This window comes from Monodelphis domestica, chromosome 7, assembly GCF_027887165.1.
Source record: "Monodelphis domestica isolate mMonDom1 chromosome 7, mMonDom1.pri, whole genome shotgun sequence".
Classification (NCBI taxonomy): Eukaryota; Metazoa; Chordata; class Mammalia; order Didelphimorphia; family Didelphidae; genus Monodelphis; species Monodelphis domestica.
Window position 1 is genome coordinate 93,965,205 of NC_077233.1, and position 16,735 is coordinate 93,981,939.

A 16,735-nucleotide genomic window follows, 5' to 3' on the forward strand; every position below is an offset into this window, starting at 1 on the left:
GCCACAGCTGTTCCTCAGCCTAGGAAGGGGTCCAGAGGGCAGGCCCTTCCCCCATCCAGGTCCCTTTCAAGCTCTGCAGGATTTCCCCCACACAAAGGCTCTTCTGTTCCTCAAAGGTGACCTGTTCTAAGGAAACATGGCCCCCAAGAGCCTTCAAGCAGAGCCACAGGAGAAATGGAGCCTCGCCACCTCCATCGCTCAATTTAGAAATGAGGCAGTTTTTGCTTCATCCCAAAATGGCGTCACTGCTCCGGCCTGAGGCCTGGGTGGGGGAGGGGCTTCTTGCTGTTGCTCTGGGGCTCCGGCCCCCCAGTTCCTGGGACTGACTCACTGTTGACTGACTCAGGCCCAGAGGCTCCAGGGAACTGGGGGGGGGGTGAGAGGAGGAGGGGAAGCCCAGCTGTCTTGTCCCGTACCCCACCCCCAACCATCCCTCCGCCCCACTCATCATACCCAAGGCCGATCGGCTTACGTGAGAGCCTCAGCCCAGATTCCACCCAGCTCCTGCTATATATATCCGTCTCAGCCAGGTCCGACACTGAGACACCCAGACAAGGGGACTGACCGTCAGACGGACAGATGGGGGGTTCCATCCTCGGGGTTCTTGAGGCTCTCTGAAAGCATAGGTATCTCTTCCTGGTTCAGAGGATTGTTGACTTGAGAGTGAAGAGGGAGCTTGGAAATCATCACTGAGTCCAATTACCCTCCTTGACAGAGCAGAAAACCAAGGCTCTAAGAAGGGAAGGGGCTTGGCTAAGGCCACTCAAAGTCCTCCAACTCCAAATCTGGTGGGTCCAAAGTGAAGGCGGAATTTGTGAGATTCTTTGCTGTCCTGACCCTGTTCTTACCTTCTGAACCTGAGGATTAGACCACCATGGCCCAGAGTTTGGACCAAATGGAAGAACAGAGACTCTACCAGCAGACCCTCCTTCAAGATGGTCTGAAGGACATGCTAGACCATGGCAAGTTCTTGGACTGTGTTGTCAAGGTGAAGGACCAGGAGTTCCCATGTCACCGGCTGGTTTTAGCTGCCTGTAGCCCGTACTTCCGGGCCATGTTCCTCAAGGACTCAGAAGGGATCCAGGAAATCAGCCTGGAGGAGGTGTCTCCAGAAGTGATGGCCAAGGTCCTACACTATCTCTACACTTCAGAGATTGATCTCAACGAGGACAACGTTCAGGACCTTTTTGCAGCAGCCAATCTTTTCCAGATTCCATCCATTTTCACCATCTGTGTTTCCTTCTTGCAGAAGCGGCTTTGCCTTGCCAATTGCCTGGCGGTCTTCCGTCTTGGCCTCATGTTGGACTGTGCACGACTGGCCGTGGCTGCCCGTGACTTCATCTGTGACCGCTTCCCTCTTATTTCCCGTGACCAAGATTTCTATGGCCTCTCTGCCAATGAGCTCATTGCCGTCATCTCTAGTGACAGCCTCAATGTGGAGAAGGAAGAGATGGTCTTTGAGGCTGTAATGAAGTGGGCCAGCACTGGGGATGACCAGGAGGCCCGACTCCAGGCCCTGCCCACTGTCTTTGAGAGCATTCGTTTCCGTCTCCTGCCTCGAGACTACCTTGAGAGCCGAGTAGAAAAGCATCCACTGGTGAGGGCCCGGCCCGAGCTCCTCCGCAAGATTCAGATGGTCAAGGATTCCCATGAGGGGAAGATGACCATCCTAAAGAGGAAGAAGAAGAAAGAAGAGATATCTGGGAAGGAAAGATCTGGGATGGTCAATGGAGTAGATGCCGGAGGGCCATCTGGGAAAGTGAAAAAGGCTGGAGAGAAGGAAGCAGAAGACACTGATGATGGCGACACGGTCATCCCTGGGATCCTTAATGACACCATGCGCTTTGGGATGTTCCTCCAGGATCTAATCTTCATGATAAGTGACACAGGGGCCGTGGCCTATGACCCTGGGACCAACGAGTGTTACTTTGCTTCACTCTCCACTCAGATTCCCAAGAACCACGTCAGCCTCGTGACCAAAGAGAACCAGATCTTTGTGGCTGGAGGCCTTTTCTACAATGAGGACAACAAGGAGGACCCTATGAGTTCTTACTTCCTACAGGTATCTCCTGGGGTTGGGAAATAGCAATACTATAGCTGAAGACTGGACTAGATAGCTTCTAAGGAGCACAGTACCATGGGATTTACAGCTAGGAGAGACCTTAGAGGCCATCTAGTCCAACCCCCTCATTTTAGAGAGGAGGAAACTGAGGCTTGGAGAGGGAAAGAGGCTTGTCCACCAAAGCTGGGATTCTTGCCACTCTGTAAGATGACTGGCGTGAATAACTGTCATGTTTAGAATGGATTGGAATTAGAGAAACTTGGTGGACAGGGGACTAGTTAGGAAGCTTTTACATTGCCAGCCTGGAATCCTTCCAAACTAGTAGGGATGCAAATGAAAATACATGTTTTTCAATTGATTATTTGGGTTTCTGTTTTGGGGTTTTGGTTTTATAAGATTACTCACTTGGAAAAATGAATAATAGGAACTTGAAGGGATCTCTCTCTGTAAGCAAATAGAGGACCCCTCTAGAATATCTGAAAAGAATATTGGGTCTGAAGACTGGCTCTGCCACTTGCTAGATGTGTGACCTTGGACAAATCCCCTTTCCTCTCTGCTCCTAGATTTTTAAAAAATAGGAAATGGGGCTTAAGTGACTTGCCCAGGATCACATAGCTGGGAAGTGTCTGAGGCCAGATTTGAACCTAGGACCTCCTGAGTTACCCAGATTTTCCCCTTACATTCCTTAATTTGTAAAAGGAGAGGAATGGAGCTGATGATCTTGAAGGTCTCATCTAGTTCTAAATTTTGTGAATGGGATGGGCAACTAGGTGGTGGTAGGGAGAGAGCCAGGCCTAGAGATGGGAGGACCTGGGTTCAAATCTGGCTTCAGACACTTGACCCTGGGCAAGTTTCTTAATCCCATTGGCTATCCTTTACTGCTCTTCTGCCTTGGAACTGACACTCAGAATCAATTCTAAAACAGATGGTAAGGGGTTAAAAAATAAAAATAAATTCTGCAAGCAGGGATCTAGTCTTAGCCTTGAAGACTTCCATTGATGTGGACTTTATCACAGCAATCCATTCTGTTTTGAAGCAGCACTGACTATTGGAGACAGCGAGGTGGAATGGTGGATAGATAGAGTGCTAGGCTTGGAGTCAGAAAGACCTGATTTCAAATCCAGCCTTAGAAAGTTAATAGTAGTGTGACTGGGAAAAATTACTGACTTAACCTCGATTTGCCTCAGTTTACTGAAGGATGGGGATAATAACAGTCCCTACCTCTGCAGGGGATTGCGAGGATCAAATAATGTAGTGTTTAGCATAGTACCTGGCACATAGTAGATGCTATATAAATGTTAGCTATTATTATTATTAGAAAGTTTTCCCCTATATTGAGCTGGAATCTACCTTTTACCCATGACTTCAGTCCCAGCCCTCTGGGGCTAAATAACCCAAATCTAATCTCTCCATCCATAATACCGTCCTTCATATACTTGTATTAGCCCACATTAAGGGAATAAAGTCTGTCTAAAGGTGGAAGCAGGTCCCTAAGGCAAAGGCTTTTGATCTCAGGTTATCAACTGAAGCTCCAAAAATCAGGATCCTTAGTCTGTGGCAGCTACCAGAAAAGTCCCTTCTTCTTCTGTATCTTTTCCCTGACTTCCTTATCTGTTCTCTTCAAGCAGGAGCTATAAATAGTCTTTTTCCCCACCAGGAGTGGCTTCTGGCAGCTGTTTTCCATTTTAGAGGGGCTCAGAGGGGCAGGGAGGGTGGGGATGGCCCCAGGATCCTCCCGTTCCTCCTGGGAAGAGAATGAAGTTTGTCTTTAGAACCAAAAATGTGGCCCAAGTTTGGGGTTCAGTGAGTGGAGGACAGGCATTTTCAATGTGAATCTCAAAGGCCAGAATAGTTCTGCTTCCCTCTGCCCTAGTCAGACTCCATTTGGAGCTCTAGGTGCCATATATTGGAAAAGATGGAGCGAGACCAGAGGAGAGTGATCTGAAAAGACTGGAGAAGACGTCTTTTAAGGGACTGGGAATGTTTAGTGTAGAAGAGTGTTGAGGAGGGGAAAAGCTGGGTGGGAATATGATCTTTGTCTCTAAGTTCTGGAAGGGTTGTCTCATGAAAGAGACATTGACCTATCTGGAGGCAGACCCCATTAGCTCCTCCATGCCCACTAGCAGAGCAGAGAAGAGGGAAGTACAGGAGGGAGGAAGCCTTGGCCAGCTCTCCAGAAGGAGTCAAAGCCTCACCTTCACTTTCTGCTTCACCCCCTTCTAGTTTGATCACCTGGATTCCGAGTGGATGGGCATGCCACCCTTACCTTCCCCACGTTGCCTGTTTGGCTTGGGAGAGGCTGAAAATTCCATCTTCGTTGTGGGTGGCAAAGAACTCAAGGAGGGAGAGCAGAGCCTGGACTCAGTGATGTGCTATGATCGGCTGTAAGGAGGTCATGGGGGAAGGGCAGGTTGGGAGGTAAGGGGGAGAAGAAGAGTCATAGTATTGGAAACCACAGCTCACTTCTTTCTAGAAATTCAAGATATGCAATGCCCTTTCCTTATCCAAACCTTTGGAGGAAGGTTATTGTAAGAATTGTTATCCCTATTTTATAATGAAAAAATAGAAAGGCCAGTCAGATGGTCAGTCAACAAGCATTCAAGGGTTTACTTGGTGCCCATCCTGACTTTGTCTTGCCACTGGATGTGAAGGACTCTGGAAGAGAGAGTAAAGCTGACCACTTTGTGCTCCCCTATCTCACTTAAATTACCTGGTGCCTGTGAAAATAAAGGACAGACGACAACAATAACTCTGTCCCAGGTACTGTGATAGGCTCTGGGGATATAAAGAAAGACAAAAAAACCGCTATTCTTGTACACAAAAAGTTCAACCACAAATGGGAGTAGCAAAGAAGGGAAGACAAATGTAAAAAAACTATTCCACATCCAAGATATCTAGAGAGTAGTTAGCAAAGGAGATTGAGGAAGAGCAGTCAGAAAGGAGGAAAAGCAGGGGAGAACAACGTCAAAAACAAACAAACAAACCCAGAGAGGATGATGTAGTGATATATAGTGTTCAAGGTTGAGGAGCAATCGAGGACACGTATTTTAAAAAGACTTGGATTTGTCAATTAAAAGATCATTAATAACTCTGGAGAGAGGAATCTCAGTTGAATGATGAGGTCAGATACCATACCACAGAGGATTTAGAAACAAATGAGAGAAATGAGAGGTTAAGTGATTTGCCTAACGTCACACAGCCATTAGAGGAAGTCCAAACTGGAAATAAAAGGAAGTGTTTAAGGGCAGCTAGGTAGCACAGAGGAGAGAGTGCCAGGCCTGGAGTTGGGAGAACCTGGGTTCAAATCTGATCTCAGACACCTCTTAGCTGTGTGACCCTGGGCAAGTCACAATCCCAATGGCCTAGCCCTCGTCATTCTCCTGTCTTAGAAGTGATACGAAGACAGAAGGCAAGGGTTTGGAAAAGAAAGGGAGTGTTCATCCTAGGGAAGAAAAGACTTAAGGGAGTGTGATCAGTGTCTTTAGATAAGCTGAAAACTCTTATAGAGAAGAGAGAACTAGAACAGTTCTGTGTGGCCCATAGGGTTGAGGGTAGAATTGTTGGGTTGAGTCCTTACTGCTCTTCTGCCTTGGAACTGATTCTTCCTATTGATTCTAAGATGGAAAATAAAGGCAAAAAAAGCCTGGTGAACTCTGGCCCAGGATGCTCAGTCTGGGCTCCTACTTGGGCTCAGGATGGGCCAGGCAATGGAGGAACAGGTGGAGAACAGCAGACACGGTTCTTACATCTCAGGGAGACAGAACTGCAGAGCCCGGGCGAAGAAGGTGGCTTAGAGCCTGGGATGGGAGTCAGGGACAGGATTCCACAGGAAACAGTCTGAGAACAAGAAAGGACACCCAAGAAACCTGGGCGGGGCATTGGCAGCAGCCTTCATGGCAGGGAGAGAGCAGGGTTGTTGGGGAGGGTGGATTTGAGGTGGAGCCACAGATTTTCCCATCAGAGGTGGGATTGAACTTGGTCCTTGAAGGATGGAGAAGACATAGCAAGAGGAGGAGTCTCCCAGTTTGGGGGAACTACAAGGGCCTGACTCAGCCTGGCTTAGGCAGGGATGAGGGGACTGCGGCAGGACGGTGTCCTGGAACGACCCGAGGACTGGGGGTCGGGCCCCGAGGTTTGTCCTGCTCTGGACTGGCCGTGTCACCTTGGGCAAGTCTCAGCTTCGGGCTCCTCAGCTGTACAAGGGGGATAATAGTCCTCTTTGCACTTTGGAGCTTGGCGACTGGGTGTCAGGAAAGCCTGATGGCTCCTACGAAGTGGGAGAGGAGGAGGGAGAGATTTCCCAGATGCTGAGCCCTTCGCCTCTCCTCAGCCTCCTTTTTCTCGTCTAGGTCGTTTAAGTGGGGCGAGTCGGACCCGCTGCCCTACGTGGTGTACGGCCACGCGGTGGTGTCTTACATGGACCTCATCTACGTCATCGGGGGCAAAGGAAGTGACCGGTAAGAGCCTGAGGCTGCAGCTCCCGGAGAAGCCAGGACTCAGGATGGGCCTCCTCTCCAGAGAGGGAGCGGGGTGCTCCCCATCGCCCTGGGGAGAAGTGGGGGCAGGGTTAGGTGCTGAGCCCCTAAGCCCAAAAAAGGAGAGGATGGGGGGAAAGGAGCCCATCCTGGGGGCCCTGCTTCTCCTGACTCAGCTCTGACCCAGAGACACCCACCTGGGGGGTCTCTGGCAGGAAGGCCAGCCTGGCTGGGCGAGAAAGAGGAGACACAGGGGTTTCCAGGGCCGTCTGGCTGTCTGGTGTCTGTCAGATGGGCTGCTTTCTGGGCTCCATCCGCCCACTCCCCCCCAGGCTTTTAGCTGGGCTTGTAAGAGCCCAAGACGCCCTTGGGAACCCCTTCCAGGCTGAGGCTTCCTTCCTCTCGCAGGGGAGGGACTCCATCGCGCCCCACTGGGTGCATTAGAAAGAGCCGTTATTAAGCACCAAACCCTAATGAGAGCTCGGCTGCCTAGAGCTCCCCGGCTAGTGGGCAGGAGGAGAAGATGCCAATAAAAGGGACTATAAACAAAACAGTCCAAGGGCAAGAAAGGTCTGAGAAACAGCTGACATGTGATCGGACTCCAGCGCACGTTTTTGACCTCCACCATATGACCTGCCCCCTTGGGAGGGGGAGGAGGGAAGAGAGACTAGATCCCCAAATGGCAGAAAATGCTGATTAATAATTGTATCTAAACACAAATAAAAGAAAGTCAAAGAATGAGTTGGGAATTCAACACTGGAAGAGGAGCAGGCAGGCGTTTCTGGGCACGAGGTCTAACCTGAGCAAAGTCCTCAGGGCAGGGAAGCTCAATGGTCAGAGAATCAGCCAGGATGACTCCTGCCTGGTGGCTCAGGTACCCGATCTCTCCCACAGGAAGTGCCTGAATAAGACTTACGTCTATGACCCTAAGAAGTTTGAGTGGAGAGAGCTGGCGCCCATGCAGAATGCCCGGTCCCTCTTTGGGGCCACCGTCCATGACGGCAAGATCTACGTGGTGGCTGGAGTCACGAACACGGGGCTGACCAGCTCATCAGAAGTGTACAACATAGCGGATAATAAGTATGGCCCCACCAGCACCCCAGGAGACAAAGTGGGGGGCGTCTCAGAGGAGCAAACCTGAAACTCTGTCTCCTACCCTCGTGCTGTGGGATTGGCTACATCTGTTATATACAACCTTTGGGGGTAAAGTCTCCTTTAGAGTCCTTAGGCAAAGCCCTGCCAGGGGTAAGGACCACGAGAAGGGGCTCTCCCAGAGCGTAGGATTCTGGGTTGGAGATCCCAGTGACTGGTGGCATCCAGTGACACCGGTGGGTGGTGAGAGCAAACCTCTGGCTCCCTGTCTAACCCCTAAAATAGGGTCAAGTATTTCCTTTGGCCACTGGACACATTATGCCTGGGTGTCCTGGGATGTCAGGCCAATCTTTTGGCCCCTGCCCTCCCTTGGGTGATATTCCTCTTTTTAGGAGACAGAGTAGCATAGAAAGAAAATGTGGAATGAGAGCCACTGAGATGGAATCTTGGCTTTGCTAGGACATTTAACTCTTGGTATGATCCTTGGAACATCCTTTCCTCTCTTTGCACCTCAGTTTCCCCATTTGAAAAATAAGAGGGCTGGAAAAGATAAGGCCAAAAGTCCCTTTTAGCTCTAAAGTAAACAACCTCCATCCTTCCTCCATCAGGTGGGAGCCATTTTTGGCCTTTCCCCAGGAACGCAGCTCACTCAGCCTTGTTAGCTTGGCTGGGACCCTCTACTCCATTGGGGGCTTTGCTACCCTGGAAACCGAGTCAGGAGAGCTGGTGCCTACCGAGCTTAATGACATATGGAGGTAAGATGGGTTGCCTGGACCACAAGAGATCTTGGAAGGCTCCAGACGTCCTGAAGTCCCTTCCTTCTCACATCAGTGGTAGAGTCATTCATAGAATGTCAGTCGAATGGGACCTTGCACCATGGAATAAAGAATGTCAGAATGGGGAGGAACCTTACAGAACTGGCTTAAATATAGAATCTCAGAACTGGGAAGGATGTTAGAATAAAGATCACAGAATGTCAGTGCTGGAAAGAACCTGAAAATACAGAATGTCAGAGATGGAAAGGACCAGAGGACATGATTTGTTTAGAAATATTCATTACATGCAGGGGCAGATGGGTGATTTAGTGCATAGAGAGCCAGGACTGGACTTGGGGGTTCTGGGTTTAAATATGGCCTCAGACATGTCCCAGTTGTGTGACCCTGGGCAAGTCACTTAACCCTGATTGCCTAGTCCTTTCCCACTAAGGCAGAAAGTAAAGTTCCTACTCTGTGTCGGTGACTGTGCTAGACTGGGGATACAGAGAAAGGCAAAAGCCAGTCCATGCTTTCAGGGAGCTCACAATTGAATGGGAGAGACAACATTCAAAAAACAAGATAAAAAAGTAGCTCTGTAGAGGATACATTGGAAATAATCAACAGGAGGGCAGGCACTAAGAATTAAGGGGAATCAAGAAAGTGAGGCTTGAGTTAGAACTTGAAGGGAGCCAGGGATGGCAGAAGCCAGAGAAGAGGAGGGTGACCGTGCCAGAGATGGGAGCTGTTGGCACCTTGACCAGTCATGCCCTCACCAAGATGAAGAATTGGAGCAATGAATTCTTACTTTAAAAGTCTCTGAGTGGGGCAGCTGGGTAGCTCAGTGGATTGAGAGCCAAGCCTAGAAACGGAAGGGCCTGAGTTAAAATCTGACCTCAGATACTTCCTAGCTGTGTGACCTTGGGCAAGTCACTTAACCCCCCACTGCCTAGCCCTTCCCATTCTTCTGCCTTGGAACCAATACACAGAATTGATTCTAAAACAGAAGGTAAGTTTTTTTTAAAAAAAAACTTTTTTTTAAGTCTTTGAAAAAACAAATAAAAACATTTTAAAATTTCCTAAATAAACAAATAAATAGGTCAATCAATTAATCAATAAACAAATAAATAAATAAATGTCCTAAGGGAGCCCCCACAAAGAAAGCCAAACCCCACCCTGTGCTCCAGCTAGCATTTATATAGCACTTTAAAACATTTACAAAGCACTTTACAAATATTATCTCATTTGATTCTCACAATAATCCTGAGATGTAAGAGCTATTATTATCCCCATTTTATAGGTGAAGAAATAGGCAGACAGAGATTAAGGGAATTGTCCAGGGTCACACAGCTAGTGTCTCAGGCTGAATTTGAACTCAAGTCTTCCTGATTCCAGGTTCAGGGCTCTAGCCACGATACATACCACTTTGCTGGCTATCCTGAGTGTAAATCAGGATTTTTTGCATCATCAATTTAGCTTAAAGTGGGATATAAGGAAAAGAGCCCTGGATGAAAACTCAGGAGACATGGGTTTGGATCCCAGCTTGGTCAATGACTCCATGTGTGACTTTGGGCAAGTCTCTTCCCTTCTCTGGGCCTCAATGTTCTACTCTGTAAAATAAGATAGTTCACCTAGTTGATGTCTGAACTTGACAATATGAGGGGATACCTGGTGGGCAAAGTGGGTACCTGTGTATGTGGTGTAGCACATAGAATGTAGGATTCTGTGGGTTCGAACCTCACATCTGAAATCTACTAGCTCAGGGATCCTAGGACCAGTCACAACTTCTTTTAGCCTCAGTTTCCTCACCTGTAAAATGGAGCTAATAACAGCCCCTACTTCACTCTGTGGGTTTCTGATATGGAAATCACTTTAAAAGACTGATATATATTAATTTAAGGTCGCCAAGGAATTCAGCTATGTAATTCCTAAATGAAAACTCAAGTCAGCCGTCAGCCTTTTATGGAGTTTTTAATTACTAACAGGAGGAAGAAAAGTATTAGAGAGAGAGAGAGAGAGAGAGAGAGAGAGAGAGAGAGAGAGAGAGAGAGAGAGAGAGAGGGAAAGAGAAAGGGGGGAGAAGCGAATAGGGCTTAAATACCCCCTCTGCTTAGGCTGGGCCAAAGGCCCAAAGGCCTTGAATAGCCGAGGCAAAGAAAAGAGATCAGTCCCTATCACTTCACATGACCAAAATGGAGAAACAGTCTGAGGGCCTCCACTCCAAGTACCAGGCTCCAACAACCTCCCTCTCCCTCCACACAGGAAGTCCCAGCCTCCTCAGCTCTCCTCTACCTCACTTCCTGTCTCACCTGTGCCAATGGTGGCTCTAGCTTAACCCAGGACCGCCCAGAGGTCTGTCCCTTTGCACATGTCTGTTGAAGGTCATATTCTCAAATAATTTAAATCTTGAGCTTTTGCTGCAGCCCTTTCTAAATCCTGGTACCTTGAGTAGGATGGAGATTGTAGTTTCCAAGGCCTGATTCTGTCATTCCAAGTATCTCTGTTGTTATTGATCAGGAAATAGCCAAATCCCATCCTCTAAAGAATGGTTTTGAACAGGGTTGAGTAGTTTTGAAATTCACAGGTTCGAACCTCACATCTGAAATCTACTAGCTCAGGGACCCTAGGACCCAGTCACAACTTCTTTTAGCCTCAGTTTCCTCACCTGTAAAATGGAACTAATAACAGCCCCTACCTCACGAGGGTTCTTTTAAGGGTCAAATGTAAACTTTAAAGTTTATAATAAATTTAAAAATAACTATAAAAATAAAGTTTACAAATAGCTGTTCTTTTGAAAAAAAGATCCTCTCCCAATGTTTAAAATCTAGCCATTAGGACACCATTTCAATGGCCCTTCAAAGTTACCTTAATCTTACCGAGAAATTTCAAGTAATATTTGTGTCATTATCTTTAATATTTACTATATTATTATATAGTATATAGTATAATATTATTATGGAATTAATATAATAGTACGTAATTGTAATTTTTAGCAATTGAATCTTTAATTCAAGGTAAAGAATAAATTAGTCTCTAAGCTGTTATCAATCACGACTTTATTTACAGCTACAACAACCAGGGCGAGGAGGGGAGGGTATAGGTCTGATCTATTATTTGTTGCCTATTATTATAGAACTTATCTATCTGTTTTCTGATAAGGAAGGCCAAGACTCAGAGAGATCACATATTTGCCCCTGGTTACACAGCTAGTACATTCCAGAGCTAGGATCTGGTCTTCAGTCTTCCTGACCCAATCCTGTTTTTTTCTAGGCAGTCCCCTTTCTTTTAATCTTGTAGGGTATCTTCTTTAGTTCTTTAGAAATGGTCTAAGAAAAGCTAATAATAAAAATCCAAACTTAGAAAACATAAAGTAGGAGATGACTAATTGCTTTACAAGATGATATGGCATCTGGAGGGTAACCAAGGACTGGAGACAATGCCACGTGAAGAGGGAAGGAAATGGGTTGATTTTTTGACCTTGGAAAGAAGTCTTGGGGAGGTCCCATTGCTGGCTCCAAGCATTTGAGGTGCTTATGTGTAGATGAAGGATGATGTGCTCTGTTTAGCTTTTAGAGGGTGGAACTAGGAGCCTTGTAAGAAGGGAAATTCAAGCTTGATGCCAAGAAAAATCTCCTTCCAATTAGAGGTAGGCCTAAGTAGAATGGGCCTCCCAAATGGGGTAGTGGGTTCTCTCTTCAAGCCATTGCTTGATGACTATTTGCCATAGAGGGCATTTTTTTCAGGTACCAGATGGGAACCAAGGTTTCTTCCAATTCTGAGGTCCTGTGATTCTACTGAATGCACATCTCTCTTGTCCTCTTCTCTTTTCTCTTCTCTTCTCTTCTCTCTCTTCTCTTCTCTTCTCTTCTCTTCTCTTCTCTTCTCTTCTCTTCTCTTCTCTCTTCTCTCTCTTCTCTTCTCTTCTCTTCTCTTCTCTTCTCTTCTCTTCTCTTCTCTTCTCTTCTCTTCTCTTCTCTTCTCTCTCTTCTCTTCTCTTCTCTTGCTCTTCTCTTCTTTCTCTTCTATCTTCTCTTCTCTTCTCTTCTCTTCTCTCTCTCTCTCTTCTCTTCTCTCTCTCTTCCCTCTCTTCTCTTCTCTTCTCTTCTCTCCTCTTCTCTTCTCTCTTCTCTTCTCTTCTCTTCTCTTCTCTTCTCTTCTCTTCTCTTCTCTTTCTCTTCTCTTCTCTCTCTTCTCTTCTCTTCTCTCTCTTCTCTTCTCTTCTCTTCTCTTCTCTTCTTCATCTTCTCTCTCTCTTCTTTTCTCTTTTTCTCTTCTCTTCTCTTCTCTTCTCTTCTCTTCTCTTCTCTTCTCTTCTCTCTCTTCTCTTCTCTTCTCTCTCTTCTCTTCTCTTCTCTTCTCTTCTCTTCTCTCTCTCTCTTTCTATTCTCCTCATGCAGGTATGATGAAGAAGAAAAGAAATGGGAAGGAGTTCCTGAGGGAGATTCCCTATGCAGCCAGTGCCACCTTTCTCCCTGTCCGACTCAATGTTCTGAGGTTGACAAAGATGTAAAAAGAGCCCTGGAGTCTTGGCTGAAGTTCTCCTCCCCTGACCCCATTTTCTAGGTGTTACATCTTTCTTTGAGGAGATGAAGCATGGTATCATAGAAAGATGGTTCGTCTTGAAGCCAAGAGTGATGACTGGTTCAAATCTAGGCTCCACCAATCATTATCCATGTGATCTTGGGTTCAGAAATGCCTCCATGTCTCAGAGCCTCAGCTACCTCATCTATAAAATGAGGCTGTTGATCCTTGACCTATCTTTGCTTTTGAAATGGGCAGGGTTGTTTCTATTCTTCCATGGCCTCTCCATCAATCCCATGCCACCCCTGGCTAGGGGGCCCAGCAGAAGAGGACAGGGACAGATTAGGAGCAGCTGGACCCAAGAGCATGAGCTGGGGAAGAGACCACTGGATTCTCAGATTCTTCCTGTTCCTCCCCCCATCTTGTCTGGACAAAGAGAGGAAAAACCCAGAAAGATCCTGCTTGATTGTCTCAGATGTTAAGGGACATCAGTCCCCCCCACTAGGACTGAATGTCCAATTGTATGATGGTCTTGTGCTTTTACCCTGCTTGAGCCTTTGTTGAAGGGCCCTGGGCTGGGGGAGGGGGAAGTGGTGGACCAGAAGACCTGGGTCCAGTCCAGATTCTGTCCTGACTCCTTGTGTGACCTTGTGGCAAGGTCGTAATTTCCCTGAGTTTCACAATTCTCATTTGTAAGTTAGGAATAAGAAGATTTTCCTTGCCTCATCCTCATCCTGAGTGGGGTTCTGGGAAGAGGCTATGATTTGGGGAGGGGGTGGATTATAGACTGCAACTATTTATGTACACAGACTTTGGCAAATAATAAAGTTCTGGAGCAATAAAAGATTCTGAGATCTAGATTATGTAATTCCTAAGATTCTATAATTGATTCCAAGATTCCATAATTCTCTTAGCCAATGATTCCATCAGACTCAATGGTCTTCCTGTTTTAGTGCATTCCTCACCCCACAACAGAGGTATTTCCCAGGGCATAACTGTTGGCTCTAAGAGGACAGAGGCACCGAGGAATTAAGGAACAATATACGGATCTGGACACGTAGCATAATAATATCATCTCTATTGAATCACATCTGACTCTTCATGACCCCATTTGGGTTCTTGGCAGAGATACTGGAGTGGTTTGCCATTGCCCTCTCCAGTTCTACAGATTATCTCTACAGATAAGGAAACTGAGGCAAACATTGGAATTGCTTGCCATTTCCAGCTCCAACTCATTTTACAGATGAGGAAACTGAGAGAAACAGGGTTAAGTGACTTGCCCAGGTCACACAGTAAATATCTGAGGCTGGATTAGAACTCAGTCCTTATATTCCTTGGTTTTAAATGCTGCTAGTGGGATGAATAGGGAGGAAGAAATGTGAGATTGTCGTAGATAGGCCAAGGAGGACTTCACTGGGTTACAGCAGAGAGGAGAGAAAATACCTGTTAGCTTCCAGTTCTAGCTAAATTCTTTTTAACTCTTACTCTCTGATTTAGAATCAATACTAAGTATAGGTTCCAAAGCAGAAGAGCAGTAAGGAGCAGACAATGGGGTTAAGTGACTCACCCAGGGTCACAAAGCTAAGCAATGTTTGAGGCCAGATTTGAACTTGAGACTTCCTGACTCCAGTCCTGGTGCTTTATCTACTGAGTCACCTAACTGCCCCTACAGATAACTGTATTGCAATTTGTGATATGCCAAGAACTTTAGACTTAAGAGACCTGAACTCAAGTCCTGCTCTAATATATCCACTTCAAGGGGCCTAGACAGCAAAGAAAAAGCTTTGCGAAACCTACCAACTTCACAGGTTACTCAAAGAAAGTACTATGGAAAAGTGAATTATTTTTTCAGTTATTGAATTACTGTAGTGCCTGAGCCTGCCCCTCTCGAGTTAGTCTTATTAGTGAAAATAATAATAATAGCATTTATATAGCCCTTTAAGGCTTTCAATATGCTTCAGCTTGCTGTGTGACCCTGGGCAAGGTGCTTAACCCTGGTTTGCCTGTTTCCTCCTCTATAAAAGAAGTTGGAGAAGAAATGGTAAAGCACTGCAGTATCTTTGCCAAGAAAACCCAATGGGGTCACAAAGAGTCAGGCAGGACTGAAATGACTGAATAACAACAAAAATCAATCCCATTATAAACATGGTTTCTCATTACTGTCGCTTTCAACTTTCTTCATCGTCAAAATTTTCCATCTCGTCTTTGCTTTGCTCAGTAGGAAGATGACTTGCTCTATTCTATAGATGGAGAAACTAAAGCCCCAGGAGGGGAGGGGGGGGGGGGGGACTAGTTACAAGGTCCCACAATGAGTGAAGTGCAGAATGGAGACAAACCCAGGTTTTTGACTCAGAGAGCCCTTCCATCAGCTATTCAGAAATCTGTGAATTTTCCTCTGGCCCCAAGGACCAAGGCTGATTCTCTAACTAGGGGGGATGAGACCAAGATTTCTTTCTTTTCCTTCCTCCCTCCTTCTTCCTTCCTTCCTTCCTCCTTCCTTCCTTCCTTCTTCCTTCCTTCCTTCCTTCCTTCCTTCCTTCCTTCCTTCCTTCCTTCCTTCCTTCCTCCCTCCCTTCCTCCCTTCCTTCCTTCTTCCTTCCTCCCTCCCTTCCTCCCTCCCTTCTCCCTTCCTTCCTTCCTTCCTTCCTTTTTTCCCTCCTTCCTTCCTTTTTTCCCTCCTTCCTTCCTTTTTTCCCTCCTTCCTTCCTTCCCTCCTTCCCTCCTTCCCTCTTTCCTCCTTCCTCTTCCTTCCTTCCTTCTTCCTTCCTTCCTTCCTTCCTTCCTTCCTTCCTTCTTCCTTCTCTTCCTTTCTTTCTTTCTCTTCTTTCTTTCTTTCTTTCTTTCTTTCTTTCTTTCTTTCTTTCTTTCTTTCTTTCTTTCTTTCTTCTTTCTTCTTTCTCTTCTTTCTTTCTTTCTTTCTTTCTCTTTCTTTCTCTTCTCTTTCTTCTTTCTTTCTTCTTTTTTCTTTCTTTCTTTCTTTCTTTCTTTCTTCTCTTTCTTTCTTTCTTTCTTTCTTTCTTTCTTCTTCTTTCTCTTCTTTCTTTCTTTCTTTCTTTCTTTCTTTCTTTCCTTCTTTCTTCTTCTTTCTCTCTCTTTCTTTTTCAAATTTCCCAATTACATGTAATAATTTTCAACATTCATTTTCCAAAACTATAAGATTCAAACTGTCATCCTCTCTCTTTGCCTTCCCTCTCCCTCTCAGAGATGGTAAGCAATTTGATCTGTATTCTACATGTCTTATCTTCCAAAACACATTTTCATATTGGGCATTTTTGAAGAAAATAATCAACTAAAACCCCAAAATATAAAAAAAAATACACTGATGTGAGATGACTCCAAGAATTCTTTCTCTGGAGGTAGGAGATTGCTGAGAGCAACTAAGTCTTTTACAGTTGGTAGTCCCACAATATTTCAGTTATTGTGTACAACGTTCTCCTGGTTCTGCTTGTTTCATTCTGTATCAGTTCATGTAGGTCTTTCCAGCTCTTTCTGAAATCCTCCTGTTTATCATTCCTTACAGCACAATAGTATTCCATCACCATCACATGCCATAATTTGTTTAGCCATTCCCAATTGAAGGGAATCCCCTCATTTTCCAAAATTTTGCCCACCACAGAAAGAGCGACTATAAATATTTTTGTACAAGTAGGTCCATCTCCTTTTTATGCTCTCTTTGGATACAGGCCCAGAAGTGGCATTATTGGATCAAAGGGTTTGCATTATCTTATAGCCCTTTGGGCATAATTCCAAATTGCCTCCAGAATGGTTGGGTCAATCACAACACCACAACAAATGCATTAGTGTCCCAATCTTGCCACATCCCCTCCAACATT

General features: G+C 45.9%; 1 protein-coding gene across 1 annotated transcript; it reads left to right on the forward strand.

The window, feature by feature from the left end:
* Positions 1-514: 514 nt before the first annotated feature.
* On the forward strand, positions 515-13,235 carry KLHL40 (kelch like family member 40). Its single transcript, XM_056805102.1, is given in 7 exon segments — positions 515-2,062; positions 4,286-4,446; positions 6,412-6,519; positions 7,432-7,617; positions 8,238-8,384; positions 12,779-12,812; positions 12,814-13,235. Coding segments are annotated over 7 exon segments (1,902 nt in total). The 5' UTR covers positions 515-874; the 3' UTR covers positions 12,892-13,235.
* The last annotated feature ends 3,500 nt before the right edge of the window (positions 13,236-16,735 follow it).